Below are 25180 nucleotides of genomic sequence, written 5' to 3'. Positions count from 1 at the left end.
AATCAGTTCTATTTCCTGGCGTTCTGCGTTCTGACGGTGTTCATGATTTGGAATATATATATATATATATATATATTATATATTGTAAAACATACCATCTTGAATCTTATTTTAGGTAAGAAACTTTCAAGGAAAGAAAATGTGGGGACTTGCTGTTAGGATTTAGCTTATATTAATAGGTTCACCAGGAAAGACAAAAATGAAAAGTATTAGGAAAATTAAGTTTCAGTAGAAATTACAATAATTAACAAGAAGCATATCTTTCCTGGATTGATGCAAATGTTTTTATTGATTTTCATCAAAGAGTGATCAATAGCCAGGAAGAAATTTTCCCAAAGGCAATGCAATCTCCTAAAGGTTTCTTTTAATTTTTTTTATACTTCATACCATTTTAAAAACATATGTGAATAATTCAGCTTCCTAGTTAATAAACTCTGCTTATTTTTATAGATTATCTTCATAGTTAGTGATGGGTAGCATTGGCTATTGGGAGCTAGAAGTGTTTCTTGCATGTGAATACTGCCAAAAGTTATGGCGACTACACAAGTACCAACAATGGAAGGGAAAATGCCATGTAGCTCAAGAATCTTGAACTAAGAGTTTCCACGAAGGTTCCATCCTGTTAGAGCTAATCACAACCATAGCCTTTTATGTTTGAACGGGATGCTTGCTTGCTTCCTGAATTGAACAAGAGAAGTCAAGTAGGAAAAGAAGGGGAATTTGGGGGAGCACTCCAGTAGAGTAGAACAGGGAGCCATAAAGAAACTTGGAGAGACAAGCAATTTGTGCTGAGCAAAGGAGTGTGCTTCCTGTAAGAAGATCTAGGTCAATTAGAGCTCTAATTCAGAGGTTCGCATCCCCTCACTTACAGGTAGGGGCAATGAACTGACAGCATCGCAGCTCATGAATATCTGCTGCACAGCTGTATCCTACAGTACAGTTCAAGTGCTTGCCAATCTTCTGTACTTTATGATCATCTGATTCATGGAGAAGAAGAGATAAAAGTTATTTCATATCTATCTATCTATCTATCTATCTATCTATCTATCTATCTATCTATCTATTTGTGTGCGTATGTGTGTGTATACATATATATGTGTGTGTGCATTTATACTCACATATGTATGCATATATATATATACATATACATTAATATGACATCTGAAAGAAAGACAGCCTGAATATACAAAGGTAATCTCAGTGATGACAATAACACCAAAGTGTTAAGATGTGTGTGTATATGTGTGTGTGAATATATATATATATATATATGATTGCTTTATTCAATTTTTTATAAAAATCATATCATATGTACTTTTTCATGAATGTGACTCAGTAAATTTACAATTTTTTAAAAAAAACCTGCAAAAAACCTCATATACATTTCAGGGTTCCAAGTTATTTTTTTCTGGGGCATATTCCCATCTTTTAAAGTGACGGTTTCATTTGTGAGAATTCACGGTCTGTTAACAGAGGACCAGTAGAGCAGTTCAGTATTGTGCATATTCCATCCTCAGCCTGATTCTCCCTTCTCTGCAAGGTCTACTATTTGCAGAGTAATAATCAAATAATCAAAGTAATCAAACCATTTCTGATTGTAAGACAGCTCTCTCTGGATATCCAGAGGATGTAAGGCGTAGATACTTAGGGATATACATCTTCTGGGATCAGAAGACTCACAGAGGAAGATCGAGGCAGGTCCTTGTGTTTGGGTCCTACAGAGTTCCACAAGGTGTTTGTGTTTGTTTATTTGTTTTGTTTTGTTTTTTATCTTAACTTAGTGTTCATTTAAAGTTACAATTTGAAAGGAACACAGATTCTAGTTTTTAAATCTTATTAATTAATTAATTAATTAATTAATTGTGCATCTTCATGTTTGTCTATATATCAGGTGCGTGCCAACCAAGGCCCTCAAACTAGGTTGTGGACAATTGTGAGCCACTTTGTGGGTACTAAGAATTAAATCCAGGTCCTAGGGAAGGGTAGCCGCTGCTCGTATCTTGTGAGCCATATTTCCAATCTTGACAGAGTTTATTTTAAATAGCATAATTATTTTTTTCCTGGAGTCCTCTTTGGGTTTCTCACATTCTTTTTTTTTATGCTACCACCGTCTGGAAAGTTTGCCTAGTGGTTTAATTTGGCAAGGTGACAAAATCGGAGAATATAAATGGCCCGCAGCTTTCTCTTCTAGAGATGGAGTATTAAACGTCACCTTGCATGTTCTTTCTTCCCACGGCACACACTGTTGTCTATTCTGTTAGTGATGAGGAGGGACTTCTGTCCTGTGGAAATTCTCATGGGTACTGCTATTTTTATTATGCAATATCTAGTATATGAAAACGTGCCTGTAGGATACAGCTGTACTGTAGGATACAGCTGTGCAGCAGATATTCATGAGCTGCGATGCTGTCAGTTCATTGCCCCTACCTGTAAGTTCCTTTCTTCTCTCCCACACCACCTCTTCAGTCTCTACCTGCTGGTAGATCATTTGAACTTGGTGGACTGTATAATGGTTCAATTATTAAATACTTTCATAAAGTTTGCAAGCATGCACACTCTCTGAAACATCACTGTTGGGGTGTGATCTACAAACCTGTCACATCTACTTTGCCTGGAAATGTCTGCAATACTGACCTTCAGCCTCTGCTTCAGAGCCACTGACCCTTAATTTTAGCTTAAGAAATGAAGTGCGGCCAAAATGTAGTTTTGGATTTATTTTTCATTTTATTTTCCTCTTCCTTTTGTTCTTCCTCATCCTCATCGTTCTTCCTCCTCTTCTTCCTCTTTATCATATTTCTTTCTTTTCTTTCCCCTCCTCTCCTTCTTCTTCCTCCTCCTCCTAATCCTCCTCCTCCTCCTCCTCATCATCATCATGTTTCTTCTTCCTTCTCTTCCTCCACCTGCTTTGTCAGACAGGCTCTCCATACTTAGTCCTGTCATTCACTACATAATTTAGGCAACGTTAAACTCACAGAAGCCTGCCACTTTTGTTTCTGAAGTGCTGCAGTCACATGATGTGTTAACATATATGACTGTTTCCTTTCCTTCTTGTTTTAGGTTTCATAAGAATGGTACTATGTTAGCTTTTATCTCTTGCTTTATTCATTGAACAAAGACAATCGCTAATATGCCCAGGTTTCATGATATGAAATCTGTGTTAATATTTTTTCTTGCTCAACATTTAGTTTGTTTTCCATATTTTGTTATAGTACTGATGGCATACAACTCCGTTGTTTAGTCTGCATGTAAGACAATTTCTATGCCATGAGCCCTGGAGTAGAATAGTAGATCAACTTGCATGTGAATGTTTATATTTGGAATATAGTAGCAATGTATTTTCTGCTACCTATGTATAAGAATCTCCATTGTTCTACATCTTCACAAAATATGATACTATCTAGCTCTTTTGCTAAAGTTTGGACACGAAAGTCTCCAGTCACTGTGGCCTTTACTTATGATTGTGGTGACGCGATTACTAGTGATATGAATCTCTTTTTCTTCTGCTTAATCACCATTTTTTTTCCATTCTTCTGCAGAGTATCTAAAAATATTTCACTGTTTTCTCAGTGTTCAGTGATAAATAGGAAAATTTATTTTGGAACAGTCCTTGTCAAACTACATGCAGTGTGCAATATCATCTCCTGGTTTCTCCTTCGGGATCAGTCTTGGCAAGTCCTAAAGGGTTATGAGAGTTTACTTTACCAATATCTAAATGTTTATTTCTGTATTATGTAGACAAGAAACCCTCCGGTGTGTGGATATCATAACACACCATTAATACTATCAGTGGATGAGTGCCCTCATATGGATTTAGAACATAACATTATTAGCTGGAACGCTACACCATCCATCCATGATAGCATTGAATAACACGTTCACTGACATTTAGATTTCAAAGGTCTATGTTTAATTTACTCCATTTGTCATCACAGGTTGGGAGTGCAGCTTGGCAAGGATCAAGTTTGGGCACTAAGACTCTACAGATCTCTGACATTATATAAGTAACTACCCTAGAAGGTGCAGTTCCCTGCTATGTATGGTTACAACACTTCAGTTCTGAAACATTCATTAACTGTAGCATGTGTCTCCTTTCCATAAATGCCTTTTAAATTTAGAATCATTATTTTCAATATGAATTTTCTTAAGTGAATAAAGATATTCAGACACACTACCATATTGATACCTGTCCTCTTACTTTTCAGCATCTCAAATTGCCAAGTGTTCATGTCTGGTTAAAATTATTAGGCATCTAGATATTTGGACATTGGTGGTTGGTCTTGATTTGATAGCAGCAACTTCTTTTGTCCCATTTCTTATACATTGTTGAAACTAACATTTCAAGGAATACTGATTCTTTTGAAAATGCTCATCATCAAGTACCAGAAGTTAAAAATCCTTCTTTAAAAAGTCAGCATTTAGGAACATCTGACAGATGGACATTTTGCACCTGAGTAATTATCCTTCAAGTGTCACAAGATACTTTACATGTTCTGCAACATCTTCTGAAGAATTTGAAAACATCTTCTCATTTTAAGTGGATGCCAGCTGTCCAACTGTACATCATTTTGGAATCATTTTAGCAATAAAATTATATTCAACTTCAAATACTTGTATTTTGCTATTTCATAGAGTCAACTTGATATATATATATGTATATATATACACATATTTACAACCTTTTCCTTATTTTAAAATAATTTATTCTTTTGTTTCTGTATATGAGTTCACTGTAGCTGTCTGTCTTCAGACACACCAGAAGAGGGCATCTGATCCCATTATAGATAGTTATGAGCCACTATGTGGTCTCTGGGAATTGAACTCAGGACCTCTAGAAGAGCAGTAAGTGCTCTTAACTGCTGAGCCATCTCTCCAACCCATCCTTTTCCTGTTTATTGCATGTTAAGTAAGTTTTTTCTTCAATGAAGCCTATAGGATAGTGTTTTATAGGATAATATTTTCTAGCTATTTTATGTGAGTGTTATGCATCTACATTTAAAATCCAACAATGTGTAGCTATAGAAATGCAATTACCAAATTGGAAGTCTTTAACATGACAAAAGTGCACCGCTTTGATAATATTCTAGTTTCCAAACAGCTTACTCCACACCCCATCCTAGGCCATTGGTGACTAGACTATTTTCTCAATTCATAACAAGTTTATCAGTTTCTTCGTGCTTGCTTGGCCACAGCCTGGAATGTTGACTTATTCCTAACATCCGTCAGGTTCCCACTGGTGAGAACACCCCACCATAACAACCTTCCTTGGGAAGTCTATGAAAAAGATCCCACTCAAACATCAGGATCCAATTTCTTAATTTGTTTCAGCTCACGTCGTGGCACTTAACATCATTTGACATATTTACGTATGAGTTTGAGTGATCATTCTAAGGATTCCCAATGGAAAACGAAAGGTAGAAATCTTCTCTGCTTAACTGTCTTCTGCATCCCTAGAGCTCAGTGTCTGGCACATGATAAGCATTCAACAAACATTACCATAATGAGTGAACAAGCATTCAGATAAACGAACAGGTTGTTTTTCAGGTAGGGTCAGGGTCACACTGGCTATATCAAATATCCACAGATGCTAGCATAGTTCTTTTAGTCTCTACTGAAAGACATACTGACATTCAAACATTAAAATGTGAAGAAAATAGTATTGCTAGCATTACACAAAATAGTGCATGAAAAGTATTTGGTAGCGTGCCAAAATTTAAATGTTCAGTGAATGTAATATACTTGCTGCTAGCTCTCTCTCTCTCTCTCTCTCTTTCTCTTTGATGTCACAAAAGAAATGCTGGCTTCTTCTGGTTTAGAGCAATGCACTTCATCTCTTATTTAGCTTACTTTCTCTTTGTACCATCTTATCACGAACAATACAGTACTGGTTTTCTTCCTACTCAAATATCTTCGCTGTCCTTCTATACTCAAACACCTCATATCCTAACCATAGACCTTAAATCCAATTCACCCAAAGATGCTCCTTTTGATGATGTGGTACAGTTATCACATTGCCTTGGAGAGACACAATGAGGTCCTTCTTCCCTTGGTACATGCAAGCTTGCCCATCTGTGCTCCTCACAGATGCATGTAATGTCTTAGGTTTTCTGTATATCCAATGAACCCTTATTCCTATTCTGCTTTTGCTTATGCTAGTCTTTATATGTGGTGTGCATGTCATGTGTGAGTTTATACATCATAAAAACAGCCTATTTCAACATGTTCTTATAGCATTGACTTCAATGATATTTACTGTTTTAAAAGATTCACAATGCCATAATAATTGGATATTCTTTCTTGTGGTTTAGAGTTGAAAGCTTGCTCACAAAAGCAACTGAGAGGTGAGGATTTGCGGGGAATAGGGGTAGGGGGAAGTTAAACCTTAAATATTTTGACCTAATAAAATAAATAAGTCATTGATGGATTTACAATTTGAAGACATTACTGAACTCTGCTAGATACTAGAATATAGGTGCTGATTCAAGGAAGTGGGGCCATTGGAGGCATGTGTTTGCGTGATATACCTCATACCTGGCCCCTTCTTCCTTGTTCTTCTTCTCAGATACCCCGAAGTAGGTAGCTCTGCTCTGCCACATAGTTCCCACCGTGGTGTTTGTTCTGTCTGACCACAAGCTTGACTAAAACAGAACCAAACAACTGTGAACCAAAACTATTGAAACCATTAACCAAAATAAATTCTTCTTTTCTAAAATCCCTCCCTCCCCAGTATAGGTTGAGGAAAGGCAACGGAAACTGCCTACCCTATTCCTTCTATTGCCTATAGCAGATATATCAATATATACCACTAACCAAAGTTGTATCAATATATACCACTAACCAAAGTTGTATCAATATATACCACTAACCAAAGTTGGATAGTTATTATATGCTCTGTAAGACACAAAACCCTCATAAGCATTATCTCTTGGTGGGTCTTTATGACTTAAACACCAAAGTATTCATGGGAATTGGCACTTACAGATAAGCAATAACTTCCCTGAAGATTAATGCCATTAGGGTGTTACAAAATTGGTTTCTGGTGACATTGAGCCATAAACCAGGGTGACGCTCCCTCAATGATGCAGATATAATATCATTGTAAGCAAAAACACATATATTTAAGGCAACCTTTTTAGCTCATATTAATTGTACCAAGTGGAATAGAAATTTTAATAGTATTTATTCTAATATATGTCTCCATATTTTATACTGTTAAGAGCATTTCCTATATCGTGACAAAATATCTGATGCCAGTTTCCACTCAATAGTGAGAACCTGGGTAAGAACTGAAAGTTTCTGCAAAAATTTTGAATATTTCTAACTAGACAACAGGTTAGTCTTGGGTAACACAGTATCTGGTGGAAGAAATTTCTAACATCAAATGGATTGTCACCAAACTGCAGCCCCTTAACAAATAAAATATGGAATATATACAAGGTAAATGTCTCTTTCTATCTTTTCCTGTCATCAAGGTAGGCATTGGCCCTTAAATGTTGCAGCATATTGTTTAATTCTGCATTCTGGGCTGGAAAAAAATGGTGCTGGCTTCTTGTTAGTTGTAAATTGACATCTTTCTCCTCCTCAGAATTATTGACAAGAATGTTCTCCCTTGCTAATAACAGCACATTGAGTGATTGATGTTGTCATTAGGGAAGAACTTGAAATGTGTCAGCACTAGAGGTGGTGATGTGTACTGTTTAACTCATGGTCATGGCACCAAATCACCACTAAGACCAGTTTGTCCAGGAAAATAACACTATCTGTTTACCTGATTTTCTATTTTTTATACAGATGTAGATTATGGTCAATAATGATAATATTCAAAAATGTTCCATGTTAACCAGTTTACAAAGACTGCCCCAGACTGTGCCCTGTAAAATTCTAAGACCTGTGACCAATCAATCAATAGGGGGAAAATAACTTATCTGACACAGAGCCAGAGGAAGCCAGTGAGTCAGCGGAACGTCTTACCTGTTTGTTGCTTCATACAGGTAGAGCCTCCCCACATTAGTGAAAAGAGTTTTTAAATGGAAGAGAGGGAGGGCTCAACTTTGAACAGTACATGGTTTTCTTTAACACAAAAGCAAACAGAGTAATCAATAAAATATTTTTTTTCCTGAGAACTGAGCATTAAGCTTCTTTTAACTGGGAAAGTTTGAGACTTCTGACAAGAGAACCAATAGTACCTGGTATAGTTCTGTAATCACACAATGAAGAATCGGGGTGGATCTGTAGTTACTGATCAACAAAGATATCCAGGGAGCATCCTCATTTTAAGAGTGTTCAGTCCTCCCTTTAAGACAGTCACGTAGTTTGCAAGCGAGAGTCTTGTTTCACAAGCTTGATTCTCAATCACATTTTACTTGCAAACTTAGCAAAAATATAAAGCCCCAAGTCTTGTCCTGCTTTAAGGAGCCTGTGCCTATATATTCTGAATTAACTCTTAAGCTGATTATGACAGTACAAAGTTTGTAAAACCTGATCTAGGTATCATCTCCCAACCTTGAAAATCTCCATAGTTGATGTTCCCTAGACAAGGCAAAGTTACTAAATACTGATTAAAAAAAAATGATACTTAGGATTCTTCCATATCTGAAAAGAACCATCAATATTTCTAGCTTTTATTAAGCATCTGTCTTATTTAACTCATTACTGTAAATATAGTCTCATTTAAAAAATAATCGTAAGATACTAAAAAATAGTAAGAATACTATTCTGTACAGAGGAGACAGAAGATTTAGGTAGGGCTAAGTAGTAGGAAACAATCCATTAAAAACCAATAATCTGGGCTGGAGTGATGGCTCAGTGGTTAAGAGCACTAGCTGGTCTTCCAGAGGTCCTGGGTTCAATTCCCAGGAAACTACATGGTGGCTCACAACCATCTGAAATGGGATCCGATGCCCTCTTCTGGTGTGCCTGAAGACAACAACAATGTACTCTACTCATATAGACTAAATAAGTCTTTTAAACAATCAATCATCTATGGGAATTATGTCAAACTGAAAATTCTGCAAATAGGGAATATGGCAAATGGTTTCTGTGAACTTAAAAGAGTTCCGGAACTTTAATTTTACGCTATGAACAAATCAAAGTCTTTTAAACACAATGGAAGTTATAGATAAAATAAAATGTTCCTCGGTCCCATGGGAGTAGCAAACTGGCAATGAGAAGCAGATTGGATTGGAATCATTCTGTTTAACCTGGAGAAAAGGATCATAAACCGTTTGACCATTACCATCTGCAAAGTTAGGGGTTTTAGGTGGTTATGGTGCTACAGTTTGGGGGAAGGAAATGGATGGGAACCACTTCCTTGAAATGGTTCCTGATGTTAACAAGGCTAAGAATGATAAAGGGATAAAAACCCAATTATGCTCCAGAACATTTCATTCTTTTCTTTCTGTTCACACTTGGGAAGATACTGGCTCAATTCCCCTCTAGGAAATCGAATATACTTTCATCATTGTCACACTTGTGTCTTCCAAGGGAGGTGTGCTTAGTCATGTACAGTTTACATTCTTCATGGGGGAAACAGTGCTTCAGAGACATTTGCCCCCTTCCTCTCTGGACCTGCTTTCTCAGAGTCTGTGCATGGTCCAAATATGAGCAAAATGCCTAAGGCTAAAGACTGAAGGAAAGGGATATTTCCAATCATGAGTAGCCATTACAGCTGCTCCAGGGGTCTTGTGTCCTGTGTCCAGCATTAAACTATTGCCATTTCCAGAAGAAGATGTTTGTGTATTTCATGGGCTGTTCTTACTTGTGAGCAAAGGACATCTTCCTTCACTATCTTCTCTCCTGCTGTTTACCTCACAGCATCTCTACTGAGCAGTCACTGTGTAGAGATGCTTGGGTTTTCAACACGTTGACGCTTCCTGATTCTAAATACTCTCGAACACAGCCAACCATGTTATGGCTTTCTGCAGGAAACAGAATGATTAAACTGCCGATGAGTTACTGTGAGACCTAAGTATCTGACAACTAACGGGTAGTACCATGGTGACTTCTGCAGTGACAAATGGTAGAATGAGTAGTCAGGAGCTGACATGTGATCTTTCAGTGATACAACAATCTCAAAGAAAGTGCGTGAAACGTCCTCACAGTGCTATGAAATTACCTTAACGTTTTAAAAATATTTGATATTGAAGGAAAAATGCTAATTCTAGGAGCTCGAAGTTGCACACGGACTATAGCATCAAAGGTGACTGTTTCTGTGGAATGATGGCAACAGCAGGTTTTAAAATTCTTTGGTAATAGAGCTAGGGTCTATGAAATGTGGCAGAAAAGCAAAACTGCAGTCAAGCTCGGAAGGTAGCAGCCCCTGAAGATAACCAGACATCTGTGACCAAGCTTAAGTTTGGTCAGAGAGCTCAGCTGGACTTTCCTAATCAAAAGACTGTTCATCTTGATTCCCAGCTACCTCTCCTCTCCAGGACCAAAACACTAGCTGGAGTATGTCCAGAAGGAAATAGTGAGCAATTTTCCTGCTGTAGGAAAGATTCACAGAATATTTAATCCTATGGCAGAGAAATAGACTAAATTAATCTAAAATATTAGATCTTCGTGCAGATCCATTTTTTTGTAGCTACACACAGACACAGCATTCCTTGCAACTTTGACAGGTAGCATCCCTTTTCTTTGGAAGCCTGCATCCTGCGACTCATTTTCAACAAGCTCTGAGAGCCAGCCAGAAATCATCAAATCCATTTCTGTGAGAGGAGAGGACTTAGTCAAGCGTCGAAGAGCAAACCTCGGGGCAGTGGGGAGCAGAGAGGGAGGGAGGCGCGGGCACAGGGAGGGGAAGGATCCAGAGAGCAGGTCTGACTCCTGACTGGCTGGAGTGCTTTTGGAGAAAGTCAGAGCTCCAGCTGGTCAGTCGGGAGCTGTCCAACTTTTCAGCAGCTCTGAGATCCAGGTTCAGGTGCCCGGACTCAAGAGAAGGCTACTGCTGCGAAGAGCAGATTCTGTAGAGCTAGCTGCCAACAGTCCCTAATCTCACCGGAGGAACGAAGAGAAAAGAGAGAGGAAAAAGAAACCGACCATCAGAGAAGCCTCGCCTGCCAATCTTGGTTACTTGGGAGCATCCAGCGCGCCTTTCTGCCTCTGCTACGGAGCAGGGATCCCTGTGGCGATCGCTCCCGCTAGCAGAGCCCCCTCTCGGTGGCCAGGAGCCTCTGACCGCTACAAGTCGGAAGCTGAGCCCAGCCTCTGGCGCCTCGGCAAGCAGCGGCAGCAGGAGCCGGGAGGCGCTCAGGCTGGTGTGGTGGACCCGGTGGGGCAGCGGGGCACAGAGCCGGCCAGGATGGAGGCAGAGGGCAGCAGCGTACCGGCCCGGGCGGTCAGCGACGAGGGCAACGACAGCGCTGGTGGGGCCGCTCTTAAAGCCCCTAAGCATCTCTGGAGGCACGAGCAGCACCACCAGTACCCGCTCCGGCAGCCCCAGTTCCGCCTCTTGCACCCCCATCACCACCTGCCCCCGCCGCCGCCACCCTCGCCCCAGCCCCAGCTGCAGCCACCGCCACCGCCCCCACTGCCACCACCCCCGCCACCACCCGGAGCTACCCGTGGTCGCTACGCCTCAAGCGGGGCCAGCCGTGTCCGGCACCGCGGCTACTCGGACACCGAGCGCTACCTGTACTGCCGTGCCATGGACCGCACCTCCTACGCGGTGGAGACAGGTCACCGGCCGGGCCTGAAGAAATCTAGGATGTCCTGGCCCTCTTCTTTCCAGGGACTCAGACGGTGAGTAGAGAGCGCCCCTCCCCCACTCAGGGAAAGGGTCACCTCCCCTCTTCTCCCATTCTGTCTGTTAACCAGTCACCACCAATCTTGGAATCCAGGGTAAAATTCAAGAAACTCAGGGAGGGTAAGCAGGGGCGTGTCTGTCCTTGCCCTAGAAGATATAATGCAGGTGTGTAATAGACGTGAAAGTAAAGTATAATTGTTCAGTGGTGTGTGTGTGTGTGTGTGTGTGTTTGTGTGTGTGTGATGTGTTTTACCGGTTTATTGGTTTATTTGAGCCATGCACCTCCCTCTCCCCACCCGTTTCCATCCCACCCCAGCAGTAAGACGAAACCTAATTCAGTTTGTTTCTAATAGAGGGAGGGAGGGTGAAGGCGCGAAAGCTGGGGGTGGGGGAGGCTGCAGTGCAACCTTGGAAACCACCCATAAATCTGTCCACTCACCCCAGAAAGGAGGGATCAGCCAGGCAGATCTGACCAGAGAGTGCACACACAGGGTGTGGAAGACAGTTTGCTCGCTCGCTCGCAGGGTTGCAGCACATACAGCCTGAGCACAACTCTTGTCAAGTCCAGAAGTAAATTGAACAGCAAAGGGGAGAACAAACACGTGGGTGACTTGGAGAGTTTGGAGCAAAATGTTCAGCAATCCTTAGGAGAGAAGGAGGAGGGATGGAAGCGAGGATGTTGTGGGAGTTACTGTGTCCGTGTGTGTCCGTGTGTGTGTCCGTGTGTGTGTCCGTGTGTGTGTGTGTGTGTGTGTGTGTGTGTGTGCGTATACACCCAGAATGTGATGGATCAGTGGTCCCTGAACCATCCTCGAAAGAAACACCTCATTTTAGTAGCAAGCAAGAGATAGAGATGTGATTATAGTGATTTCCCCTTAACATAAAGTGCTCCGGAAGACAGGGTAGGGAAACTACATATCAGCTCAGAGTTTTAATAGATGCTGCGGAAAGAGTAGTGTAAGGGACAATTACAGTGGTTGAGCAATCACCTCATTCTTAACTCAAGTGTGGAGGTGGGTTTTTGTCCTATTTGGCCCTAAGGCCATAGATCCCTTCCCATACACACACACACACACACACACACACACACACACACACACACACACCAGGGAGGAAGGAGTGGGGGGAGGGAGAGGGAGAAGAAGAGGAAAAGAGAGAGGTGAATTTTACATACATGCACACACAAGAGTCACACAAGGGTTCTAGGAATTTCTATTCCTTTCCACGTTTGTTGGCAAAGGGAGCAGTCATCTAGCCTTAGATGGGGTGGCCATTGATACCTCTACATCAAGCCCCACACTGGACCATGGGTCATTGTACACCAGAGCTGGTTGTGTAAACAGGAAAAGATGGGGCTGGGATTATTTGTGTAGCTCTTACTGACAATAGGTTGGATTAATAGGGAAGTAATAATGGTTTTCAACCGTATGCTTGTGTGAGGTTGTGCATTTGTGAATATGTCTCCCCATGTGCTGTATGCCCTATGAAACAAGACCATCTAGCCAATCAGCCTCCTAACCTTCACTTGCGAGCATTCTCTCAGCCGGCATATATCACTTGGCTGTTTTCCTTCCTTGCTTCCTTGGATACCTTGTTGATGACACTGTATCTGTTGGAGTCAAAAGACAAGAACCATAGCTAATCTCAATTTACCTCATTTTAAGGTTAATGATGGATGTTGATTACAGAGCTTAATAAATCAATATGCAAGCTTCATCTCTGTAGCTCATAATGTTCAATCACACATGTAGTTTCATTCTTTAATTGAAGAGGTAGACATGCTCCCAGTGGCTGAGCATCAGGCCATATGGGCCCATGACAGCAGTGTAGAGGCGAGGAGATTACTTGACCTATTAATACAAAAGATGCAGTAATGAGCCCTTAATAAATATTTAAGAAGAACTTTCTAGCTTAATATGTAGGTTGGTTACTTTTGTAAAATCTCCTGATTGACTACATGTTTTTAATAAAATAGATTTGTTTGGGGAGAGTGGAGCTGAGAAAAATAAGCAACGTGGGATGGAAGCATCGCATCACTGATTTGAGTTTAATTTTAGCTAATTCTCGATACATTGATGGATTGTTATATTGGAAATTCCTTAGTTGAATGGTTCAGATAAATCTAAGATGTATAACATTTACATGTTGTTCCTACTGTGGCTCATATGATATATTATTGCCATTTTACTTAGGGATTCATGACTTTAAATTCTGTATATCACTTGCTGCATATTTCACACATGTTCACACACTGAATGAATTCTTTCTTGAATAAAACCCGTTTTGCAAATGAATGTGTTTCCAAGAGGTCATGGGTATTAGTTTCATTATTTAGAGAAAGTGGTAACAATGCTTTCAAATTATTAAGGAAGTTTCCTGTCTAGAAGGCATGGAAGAGTAGGCTTTTCCAACAATGCTAACATCAACTACATTATCTCCACTTTATAGACGAGAATACTGGTCCCTCAAGGATGTAAGTAATTTATTTGGTATCACATAGAGTAGACAGGCCAGAATTGAGACAGAAATGCAGGTCTCCTGACTCAGCTAAGGCCCTGCTGAAATGAATGTGCGTGGTTCCTGGCAACAGTTGACAGCATCAAGAATATGTGAAACTGTACATGAAATTTATATCCATGTATACTACAGGGTATACATCCAGATAAACAAAAGGAGAGATATTTAAATCATTCAGAAAATGACAACATACACATTTGGAAGCAATGAGAGCTTTTAACTTTTATTCTCAACTTATCCTGTCCAAAGTGACTTGGTGTCCATTATCGTGCAGGGCAAACTCTGTATTAGTTGACAATAATATGAATTAGTGTTTGGAGACATTAAGACTGATGAAAACATTTCAGTTTTTTCCCCTTTTCTTCTAGAAGAGAACCAAACAAAAAAGTGCACACACACACACACACACACACACACACGCACTCACAAGCACGCACACGCACACTATGATCTAGATGGGGTTTAAATTGTCCGTGAAGATTAATGCACAAGAAAAGCCTCATGGATGTCTGGAAGAATGATTGCCTATGGGTTATGAAAACGATATGGTTCTGAAACTCTATCTGTGGCATGGACAGCAGTATGTCCAGATGTTACTATCTCCACTGCAGTTTTGAGATTTGCTCATAATATCTGCAGCAATGGCAAAGATGTATTTTGTTTTAATGAAGAAATTTATATCAACAGGAAAGAGATGGGTCTCAGACATTGATGGTCAATTCCTTTGATTTCTTGGAAAATCAGAATGTGTCAAATATATTTCTATTAAAATGTATCTAACAAGGTAGATTTATTTATAAACATCAATATAGGAGAAAGTTGGAAGAGCAGAATTTCCAAGTGAGTGAGTCTGTGTGTTATCATGAGAACAAAATGAAATATGAAAACAATGTTGAAACACCCTTTAAAATGCCAGATTTATCATTTCAACTAATAAGCCTTCAAATTCACAGCAGCCATTTACCTTAACTGATAAAAGCTTTTTCTTTGACTTCTCTTTATAGAAAAAATGTTTTCGTTATCAGCAATGTTTATTTCCAATCTTTGAAATAGCTATAAATTCTTAATAAAGAATGAGGTTTGGAGATTTAAACATCATAGGTGATTTTTTGATTCTGTAAAAAAAAAAAAATGTTCTAGGTGGCAGAGATGTAAATATCATGAAAGTGATGTTTGAGTTAGGAATGTGAGAGAACATCCGAAGTCTCTCATCACACTAAACGTAAACCTACGTGTGCTGGAATATTGATGTAGCATTAGCTTTGTGAACATAGGGAGTTTTCATACAGGAATGGAAATTTTGTATATTGCAATGTCTTAATATTATTAAAATCAACATGAGGACAAGGCACTTGCATAGAACATGCGAAGCCCTGGTTAGAACTATACCACTAATAAAATATTAATCAAAACTTTACTCTCCTCTTCAGGATTAAGAGAAGTGTTCTCCAGTGGTTTTGATTGGTTTCATCAAAGACTTTCATTGCAGATGTTTTCTTCACTGAAGTGTGTAAACATACTCTAAGTCTGTGGGGCCAATCTTGCCTTTCATATTATCAAAGGAATTGTTTGAGAATGTTATTTACACTGGATGTATCAATAAAGTCAAGTCTGGGGATTTTATGAAGAATAACTTATTTTTATATTTTTTCTTTTAATATTTTATGGTCAGTATAAGGTTGATACATTGAAATTTTAAGTAAGGACACTAAATATTAACAATATAAGAAAAGGGTATTTTTGTATTTGTATATGTTTCCTAAACATTAATAAACACTTAGAAAGAAAACTGAGTTGAATATCTTCCCCTGTTTACTTCCACTGAAAGCTTATCTTGTTAGGTTTTTAAAAATACTCCTTGACAGTGTATTCTGAGGCTTTAATGTGATAGAAATACATCCTGAGTCTGTCACCTTATATTTTGGTTCTGAAACTTTGAACCTTTCATGTTTCATTGGAAATTCTGGACAAGAATAGGCAAGGGGGGAGTTTAAAAAGAGGGACTAGAAACAAAGACCCATAAAAATTGTCTTGTGAAATACAATATTGGTGCATTCTTGCCTTTTTCAAATTGGCTTCAGTAGCTCTCTTAGAACAGTGACAGGAGAAAAAGGTACCATTGCCCGTAAACAAACCAACCTCCCTGAACACCAGCCATAATTTACCCTTGAAGAATTCTTTCCTGAGAGGTGTAATTACTCTGCTAGTTTATTAGCAGATGTAGATACTCAATTTACACTTTCCATATCTCCTGACAACTAATTCACATTTTCCATATTGTGGCCATCTGTTTTGCTCTGTTTTGTTTCATGATGACACAGGGTTTCGTGCAGTCTGGGCTTGCTTTGAACTCATTATGTATCTGAAACTGTCTTGAACTCCTGATCGCCATGCCTGCTGAGACGACAGGCATAGGTCACCGTGCCTGGCTTAGTGTCCCTCTGACAGCCAATGTTCTCACCTTCCAAGTAATAACCTAAAACTAAAACAATTTTAATTACCATAAAATTACCATATCACATACTTGTTAGTAAATGGAGAATTCAGATATTGGTAGAAGGTGACTTCAGAAACTATTTTTTTTTATTTTTCTTTGTGAATAAATTCTTACACTTCAACCTACCCCACAGAGTGATGGGTTGCTCACTAGTTTAATGTGTATTTAGAGAGGCATCTTGAAAAAGTTCCTTAAACATTACATGAATTAATTATATGAAAAATTAATACCTTTTAAATTACTCAAATGTCTCAAGTCTAATATGGTTAAAAGTACATCCATTTTATGGCCTATTACCCATTCAGGTTTAAAAATATATAGTATGCATATGCATCAATAGCTTAAAACCTATAGTCCCTGCTTGTATCAGCAACATTGCTAAGGGATTATTCTAAATACTACTGTATTATATTTCAAAGGATGCTGTGGTTATTTTTACTCCAAAGAACATTTTCTACATTTAAAAATAGAAATTCTAATTTTTTCCCAGAGAAGAGGGCAGTTTGCATTACATTTTTTAAAAGCTCATTGACTAAGTTTATATGACTCCACACACACACACATTTGCCACGAGTGTCCTCAGACAACATTAGAGATGGAAGAGGTTAACAGACACTCCAGGTTTTCTTTGAGACATGAGTACACATTTGTAGTTATTGATCTACTCGGTGTGATGTCATCCTTTTTCTCACTGTCTTAAGCCAGTGTGTTTTCCTGGGCTCTTTTCCCATAACTCTGGATGTCAGAGACCACTGAGGTCTTTCTTCCAACCTGACTTCGGAAGTGCCACATCATCCCATTGGCACTTCCCACAGTGAAGCACTTACCACTTTCAAACATTTGCAGTACCCTGTAAGTGATCTCCAGCTCCGGTATCCACTAACTTCAGTTTATCTTATGTGCCAGATATCAATCATATCTCCTTGTATGAAATCTTAGACCAATTCCTTTTAGCCTGTGAGATAGGATCTAAGTCTCTTGGTCTGGCACATTGGGATGTTAACCCTGCCTATCTTACATACAGAAAATCTTCTTACTCACTCCCAACCCATCCCACCAAACCCATCAAACACTCAAATTCTTGTCTCCATGTAAAAGTCTTGTCTCTAATACCTCCTTTTTATCCCCATGAAAAAAAGTTCTTTATTTCTAGATTTCCTTCCCTATGTCCTGTACCACTCCATTCTCATCTCTTTTAAAGAATTAAAGAATATCTATTTGGGACACTAAAAGGTATTGGGCATGAGTGAGAGAAATAGTCTTCCCCAGGGAAGGGAGGACACAGCAATTGGCTGTCCAATACCAAATGCTCAGCCCTGAAAACATGTGCATATAAGTAATGTCATATGAACTAATCAGGTTGCATTTTCATTTTATGAATATATATGTATACCCAAATATACACATATATATGCTTATACACATATGTGCATCTATATATACACACATGTGCAGCTTTACATATATATTTAATGCATATATGAAAATATATACATACATAAACAATAATTGAAGAAAAGGAGACCATGAAATTGAAAATGAGAATTGGGGGTACATGGGAAGGGTTGAAGAGTGGAAAGGGAAGGGAGAAATTAGGTAACTATATTATAACCTCAAAACCTGAAAAACTGTAACAACAAAAACAATATCTGTTTGGATTTATATTTACTACCCTTGGGGACCTTTCTACAAAAAAGAGTATAATATTCTTTTGTATATTATACTTCAGAGTTTCCAACTATAACTTAATTATTGGTTATATTGTGTCTTCCTTTAGGTATTTTACAACTTCGCATAAAGTATGGCTTCCATGGGTGCTCAATAAATGATAAGATTTTAGTGTACAAGTAATAATGAAACCTTACCTTTTTGGTTTGAGTTCTCCCAGACAGGGTATATTTGATCCCCTTAATAATATCTACGAAGCACACAAAGCCAGTGATATTTTGCTCATTTCAGAGGTTATGAAAGGAATATTGTCTCTCAGAAAGATAGATGCATATCCATTTTCAAATACAGGATTCAGACACAAGCTTTAAAAGCCTTGGGCTGATGATACCTTCATTATAGTGAAATATCTTCTAGTACCAGTTGTATGATTCTACTTAAAATATGAAGGCAGAGGGGAGTTGCAGTGGTTATGAAGAGAGACAGTACTTCTAGTCTACCTCATGAGAAATTTATATCAGAATGAAAATGACGCTGAAAAAAATCCCTCCCCTTTAATTTAGACAGAAATGTATATTAGAATACAAATAACTCTGAAAGAATACGTCCTCTTTAATTTCAACAGATGCCTGTGGTATCCATCCTTCTGTTGCTGAGGGTTCAGATAATCCACTGTATTGGGATACAGCAGAGTTCAGGAACATGGTCATTATGTTTGCAATTTTTTTGTCCTGGATACACAAAAGTTTAGACACTGTAATTTAAAGCTAACTAAGTGGTTGACTTAATTCACTGAGAGAATTATTATTGTGAGAAAGTCATATATATCTGAGTGATGGCTTGCATTAGGCTGATGAAGTTAAGCAGTATGATATGTACATGTATGTGTTTTATAAATGAGAGAGAGAGAGAGAGAGAGAGAGAGAGAGAGAGAGAGAGAGAGTTTCAAATAAGGCTTAGAGGTCTTTAAAACCAATATATCGTCCCTCAATAGAATTTTATGGATTTCACTTTAAGAGTAGTAAAGAACATACTGAAAAAAACCATGTTTTTCACCAACAACATTTCAGAACAAATCATACTGGCTAGTGTTTTAGGTGGTGTAGTATTAATTGTATGAATTGGTAGAATTTAAAGAAGTGAAGAATGAGACCTATGTATATATAAAATGTAGAAACCAGTCAGGGCAGTATCCCAACACAGCGTACATACACTAAGTTTGTGCATGGTGTTCATTGGCTTATTCAAATAAAGAGTTTACCTCACAGCACAAACCTTAATACTTAAAATCTGTAGTAAAGTCAACCATAACATTATAAAAATCAAGAGAATGAGCAAAAGACATCAGAGGTCATTGTCAAAGGAAGATTAATTGATGAATATATATTCAAATTTTAAATCTAGCTAGCTATAGAATAAAACTGAAAATATACATTATGTGATTTTTTTCATTTATCATTTTTCAAGTAGTAGGAAGATGAATAGTTTAAGGGAGCTGGAGGTATAGGAAAGTAACTGGGTTTTTTTTATGGATAGTTTTGGTGTAGGGTATAAATTAGGAAAATGATAATGAGTAGTGAAGCAACAGGTAGCAGTGTCTTGTGTATATGCCTTTGCCAAAGTAATTCTGTGCACGAGAATTGGGCTTATATATAATTTAATACATAAGCAAGGAAGTATTATATCAGAACACTACACTAAACATGATATCAAATGTCAGAAAATTATCCAACTATGTTTCAATAAAACATTAAAATAAAAACGATGTCATACCTGCAACAAAAGACCACTACAAATAAAAACTGAGGAAGATCTTATGCACTAGGGCAAAGTGTTAAGTTCAATGTATTTTTATGTGGGTGGATATAAAGAATAGATCACAGAGTATGATCCAAGTTAATCTTCTGCATTTATGCCTATTTATATTTTCATGTCTCTGTGTACACAAGTATGTGCACATCTCTCCCTGTCTGCACCCTCAATAGGAGCAAAGCTTCACCAATGTTGCAGGTATATTAAAGAAGAGGTAGTCAGTAAGTCTTGCATTTATGCTTTATGTTCTTTTCTTTACTTTGGTTCTGTTTTTCTTTTAAAAATCAGCACACTGCTTTTCCAATATACATAAATGATCTATTCTTTCCCTTTGCATTTTCTACCTATTTCAGTCAATATATTTTGTTTACAGCCCTCTTTTCTCCCTCACTCCTAAAACTGAAAATTGTTGCATTGTCAAATAATTTAGAACAAGATACAAAAATAAAAAAAAATATATATATATATATATATGTTTAGTATATATATATATACTAAAACAGAAAATAACATCATGAAGATCGTGTGCAACATGAAAGCAAACTCACCACGCCATTGATTATTGAGTAATTGCCAAGGAAAATTCAGAGATTTGGCTGTGTGCTTTCTAACAGTGAATTCAAGGAAGAAAACATCAGTTTACGATGCATGTGTGCAGTAAGTTAACAAATGCGTTGATTTAGGAATACATTTTTGCTGAACACTGAGAATTCAAAGAAATTCCCTGTGGTGTCTTCCAAGAAGAACACAATATGATATGGTGTTCACAATTTTATCAGCTTCTCTATACTCTATTAAGTATGAATTATGTGTGAATGTTGCTTGTAACTGCAACTGTGTTTTTATGAAACTATGTATTGATATCCTGTTGTTGAAGACATTCAAAGTCTACCAGTATCAGAGTCCTGGTTGACATTCTTTTATTTATTTATTTATTTATTTATTTATTTATTTATTTATTTTTATGGTTTGAAAATTTCATATGCATATGATATGTTTTGCTCAAATCCTCCTCCCATGCCCTCCTTTCCAATTCCCTACCTATCTCTTACCATTTCCCCTCTTCACTCATATGCTCTTTTCTTAAATGCAGGTTCTACATATTCTTTTCTATTGGCATTCTCCCAGTTCTTCCTCTTTAGCTCTGAATGTGCTCTTTGTTATAATAAAGGGGGGTGCCTTGGGAGCTGAGAGAACCACTCAATCATGAGGACCTGAGTTCAATTCCTAGGACCCAATAAAGAAACCAGACATCCTAGAACTGTTGTAATTCTAGAACTAGCAAAGAGAGATTGGAAGACCCTGGGAGTTCAAAGGGCACCAGGCTAACCAAATTGAGGGGGCTCAGGCAGTTGAGAGATCTTGTCTAAAACACAGGATGTGTGGTGTCCAAGGAAGAACAACAGCTAACCAGCTAACATTAGTCTCAGTCTTTAATATGCCAACATATGATTACACATGTATGCAAACATGCACACACACACATACACTGAGAACAAGAGATACTTTTGTAGCTTGGGATTCTTCTAGACTCTTATCTCCTAGAGCAAATATTCAGTCTTCAGTTCTCAGATACCTGAATTGAATTCCATGCCTATTGTTTTTAGGATTAAATACTGTTTGTTTCTATGGCTCCCTCAACCACTACTTGTTGACCCAATTTATCTCTGTAACTGCAGCCTCCAGCCATATCTAACCTGGCTGACTCAATCTTGGTCTTGAATTAAGGTCCATCAACCTAAACTCAGTCCCTTTTCATTGCTGGTAGGAAATAGAGCCAATGACATTCAGCCTTGGTAAGCAGGTCTTGGATTTTCTGACACAATAAGACCATGTCATACCCCAAATATTTATAGGGCCGTTTGTTCTTTTTACCTTACTACACAATGAATGGTCCAAATAAGCTAATTACAAAATCAACCCCAGTATAAAATATAGGTCTAGGCCAATTAAACGTTGGGAGTTATTATCACAAAGAGGTTGTTATTTTAGAGTCATTTGCTTATGACCATTCTTTCTGAACACAGAGGACACCTTTTGTCTATTGTGTTTGTGCCAAGTTCAGGATAACAATATTACACTGTTTCCCTGCTCTTGTTATTTACCTCACAGGCAGATGTGTTTTCAGCTTACTTGGAAGCGATTTTAAATCCTTCAAATATGATGTTGGTGTCATCTCCATATACTTTTTCATTCCCATCACTACTTGGAATCATGTTCAGCATCCCAGGCTTTCTGCTGTATTGAGGACCAGGATCTCACCCAGGGGATGTCTACTGCTCTAATTATGTAGGTTCTCACCATGGAAGCTTTACTGGGCCAGCTGAAGAAAGATCTTCAAACAATAAGAAGCAGGTTAACCAGATTTTTGAAAAAATAGTAAACAATATAATAATGATCAAGGAGAACAGAATTGTAAGAAACAAATACTTATATTCACAACTTAGGGATGGACACAAACACTAGGTAAATTTACCAATGTCAATAGGTCTTTGTTATAAGAAAGAATATAGGCATGGTTCCTCTGGAGTGGGCCTCTTTTCATGTCAACCAGAGCATCTTCCTGACAAAAATCAGTATATGTTTTGCTTCACTTAAGATGTTCTGGAAAACTTTCCATCCTTCAACTTTGATAATATGTTCACACCTCACATCTTACACCAAACAACACATGTTGGGCAAAGTTTTCTCAGATCTCTCAAGCCTCTTATAATACTGTGGCCTCCTCCTTTATAGAATTTGGAATATGTTAACTGTATGCTTAACTTTTTTATCTGCTTAATGCCAGTACATTTTAAACAACTAGACCCATATAAAAACAATGATCAATTCTGTTTCCATATAAGCATAGTACTGTCACATCACTTGCACTACAAGAATTATTAAATAAATAAAACTTGAGAGTTTATAAGATTGCCTGCTGTATAAAAGTTGCAAGTTGTTACATTAAAGAGAAGGTACCAAAGTTGAATCAAGATCAGGTTAATGATCTAAACAGCCCTATATCCCCCAAAGAAATAGAAGCAGTCATTAATAGTTTCCCAACCAAAAAAAAGCCCAGGACCAGATGGGTTTAGTGCAGAGTTCTATCAGACCTTCAAAGAAGATCTAATCCCAGTTCTTCACAAACTATTCCACAAAATAGAAACAGAAGGCACTCTACCCAACTCATTCTATGAAGCCACAATTACTCTGATACCTAAACCACAAAAAGACCCAACAAAGATAGAAAACTTCAGACCAATTTCCCTTATGAATATTGATGCAAAAATCCTCAATAAAGTTCTTGCTAACCGAATCCAAGAACACATCAAAACAATCATCCATCCTGACCAAGTAGGTTTCATCCCAGGGATGCAGGGATGGTTCAATATACGGAAATCCATCAACGTAATCCAGTATATAAACAAACTCAAAGACAAAAACCACATGGTCATCTCGTTAGATGCGGAAAAAGCATTTGACAAGATCCAACACCCATTCATGATAAAAGTCTTGGAAAGATCAGGAATTCAAGGTCCATACCTAAACATGATAAAAGCAATCTACAGCAAACCAGTAGCCAACATCAAAGTAAATGGTGTAATTTAAAATTATTTTACCTCAGATTCTTTGCTTCTGTCCGTCTGGCTCAAACAAATGCAACTTGACTACAATTACTCAGAACCTTACTACCTGACAGTTCCTTGAGACGTGACGAGCTTGTAAAAGTGAATTCCCTGTTCATAACACAAGAACCTATCAAATTACCCAAGAACTCTCATGGCGGATAGATAAAGAACGTGCATGCTTCAGTGTTCTGACAAACTAGTGCTCCTAGCTTCAAAAGGTTTTTTTCTTGGAGACAGTGTATTGCTTTTATTTTTGTATAATTAAACAAGCAATCTGTTGAACAGGTTATCACTCTGTTGGCATAGAGAAATCTGTAGGGCAAAGTAACAACTATGTATTGAAAAATAATGAAAGACAGGTTTTCGGACATTCTGAAATCACGGTATAATACTTTATGCAGAAAAGAATGTAATAAAGAAGAACAATTTTGTGTTATATTTCAGGGGAGATATGGCAATGGCATGCCTAACCCACCTGCATCACCACTTGCTTTATGATGCCATGCTACTCGGTGTTCAGTGAGTTCAAACATCATGATGACAAATCTCATTGACTAGATAGGAAAACAAAGGAAAGGAATATGCATTCTTTCCCATGAGGAAAATCTACCTCCTTTGCTAGCCTTAAATTATAAGCGCATGAGCAACTGGTGTGTAGAACAAGCAAGGTCAAGGTGAGACATTTTAAATAAGTCATCTGTTGATTGTGAGTTTGACAATATCAGTCCAGAAACTCTTTTGAGTATTTGTAACTTGTAAAAAGTTTTGAAAATGAACCAGTAAAGGAGCAACTGAGGGCACACCATCTGTAGAAGATCAAAATCATGTAGCGGCCTTCACATAGTCTGATAACCTATCTATTGCTTTGGATCCTCTCTTTGATGTGAAAGTTAATGTACTTAATGAATAGATTGGGTTTTTTTGCTATGATTAAAATAAAAACCCTACCTATAAAAATGAATTAAAAGCAACTACAAATTACAGAAGACCAAGCTAAAATACAAAAATTTTCTATCTAAATGCCTATAAGCATTTGGTTCATAGCGGGGTATGGCTGACCATTGACTGTGATTAAACCAGAGATACTAGAAAGTAAATGGCTAGAGGGTATAGGGCTGTAGTATAAAATGGTGTTCCAATGTAGTTCTCAAAGAGTATTAAAGATGTCCTGTGTAGAACTGGCCAGAAACAACTGCTTCCTTGACTTTCTCCAAGATGTCATGGAAGCATTGAGATTTTAATTAGGAAAGTTAACAGTTGTGTAGCTTATTTTGAGATTTAAACCTCATTTGACAGATACATGGAACATCAAATGGGAAGAATTTGGAGGTGTCA

The 25180-nt window shown here is 38.0% G+C and overlaps 1 protein-coding gene across 2 annotated transcripts in view; it reads left to right on the top strand.

Annotated features, from left to right (window-relative positions):
* Pde4d (phosphodiesterase 4D) overlaps positions 1–25180 on the top strand; it is a 1452168-nt gene that overhangs the window by 634397 nt on the left and 792591 nt on the right. The window contains exon 1 of one of the 2 annotated variants that reach the window (XM_021180267.3): positions 10859–11736. The exons of the other annotated variant lie outside the window; for it this stretch is intronic. Within the exon in view, the coding sequence (XP_021035926.1) occupies positions 11297–11736 (440 nt within the window). The 5' untranslated portion in view covers positions 10859–11296. Of the gene's footprint in view, positions 1–10858; positions 11737–25180 lie in introns of those variants that run through there. 2 annotated transcript variants of the gene reach the window in all.

The sequence above is a fragment of the Mus caroli genome, unplaced genomic scaffold (assembly GCF_978045245.1).
Source record: "Mus caroli unplaced genomic scaffold, Mus_caroli_1 scaffold_15, whole genome shotgun sequence".
Taxonomy (NCBI): domain Eukaryota; kingdom Metazoa; phylum Chordata; class Mammalia; order Rodentia; family Muridae; genus Mus; species Mus caroli.
This window is presented reverse-complemented; position numbering and strand designations above follow the sequence as displayed.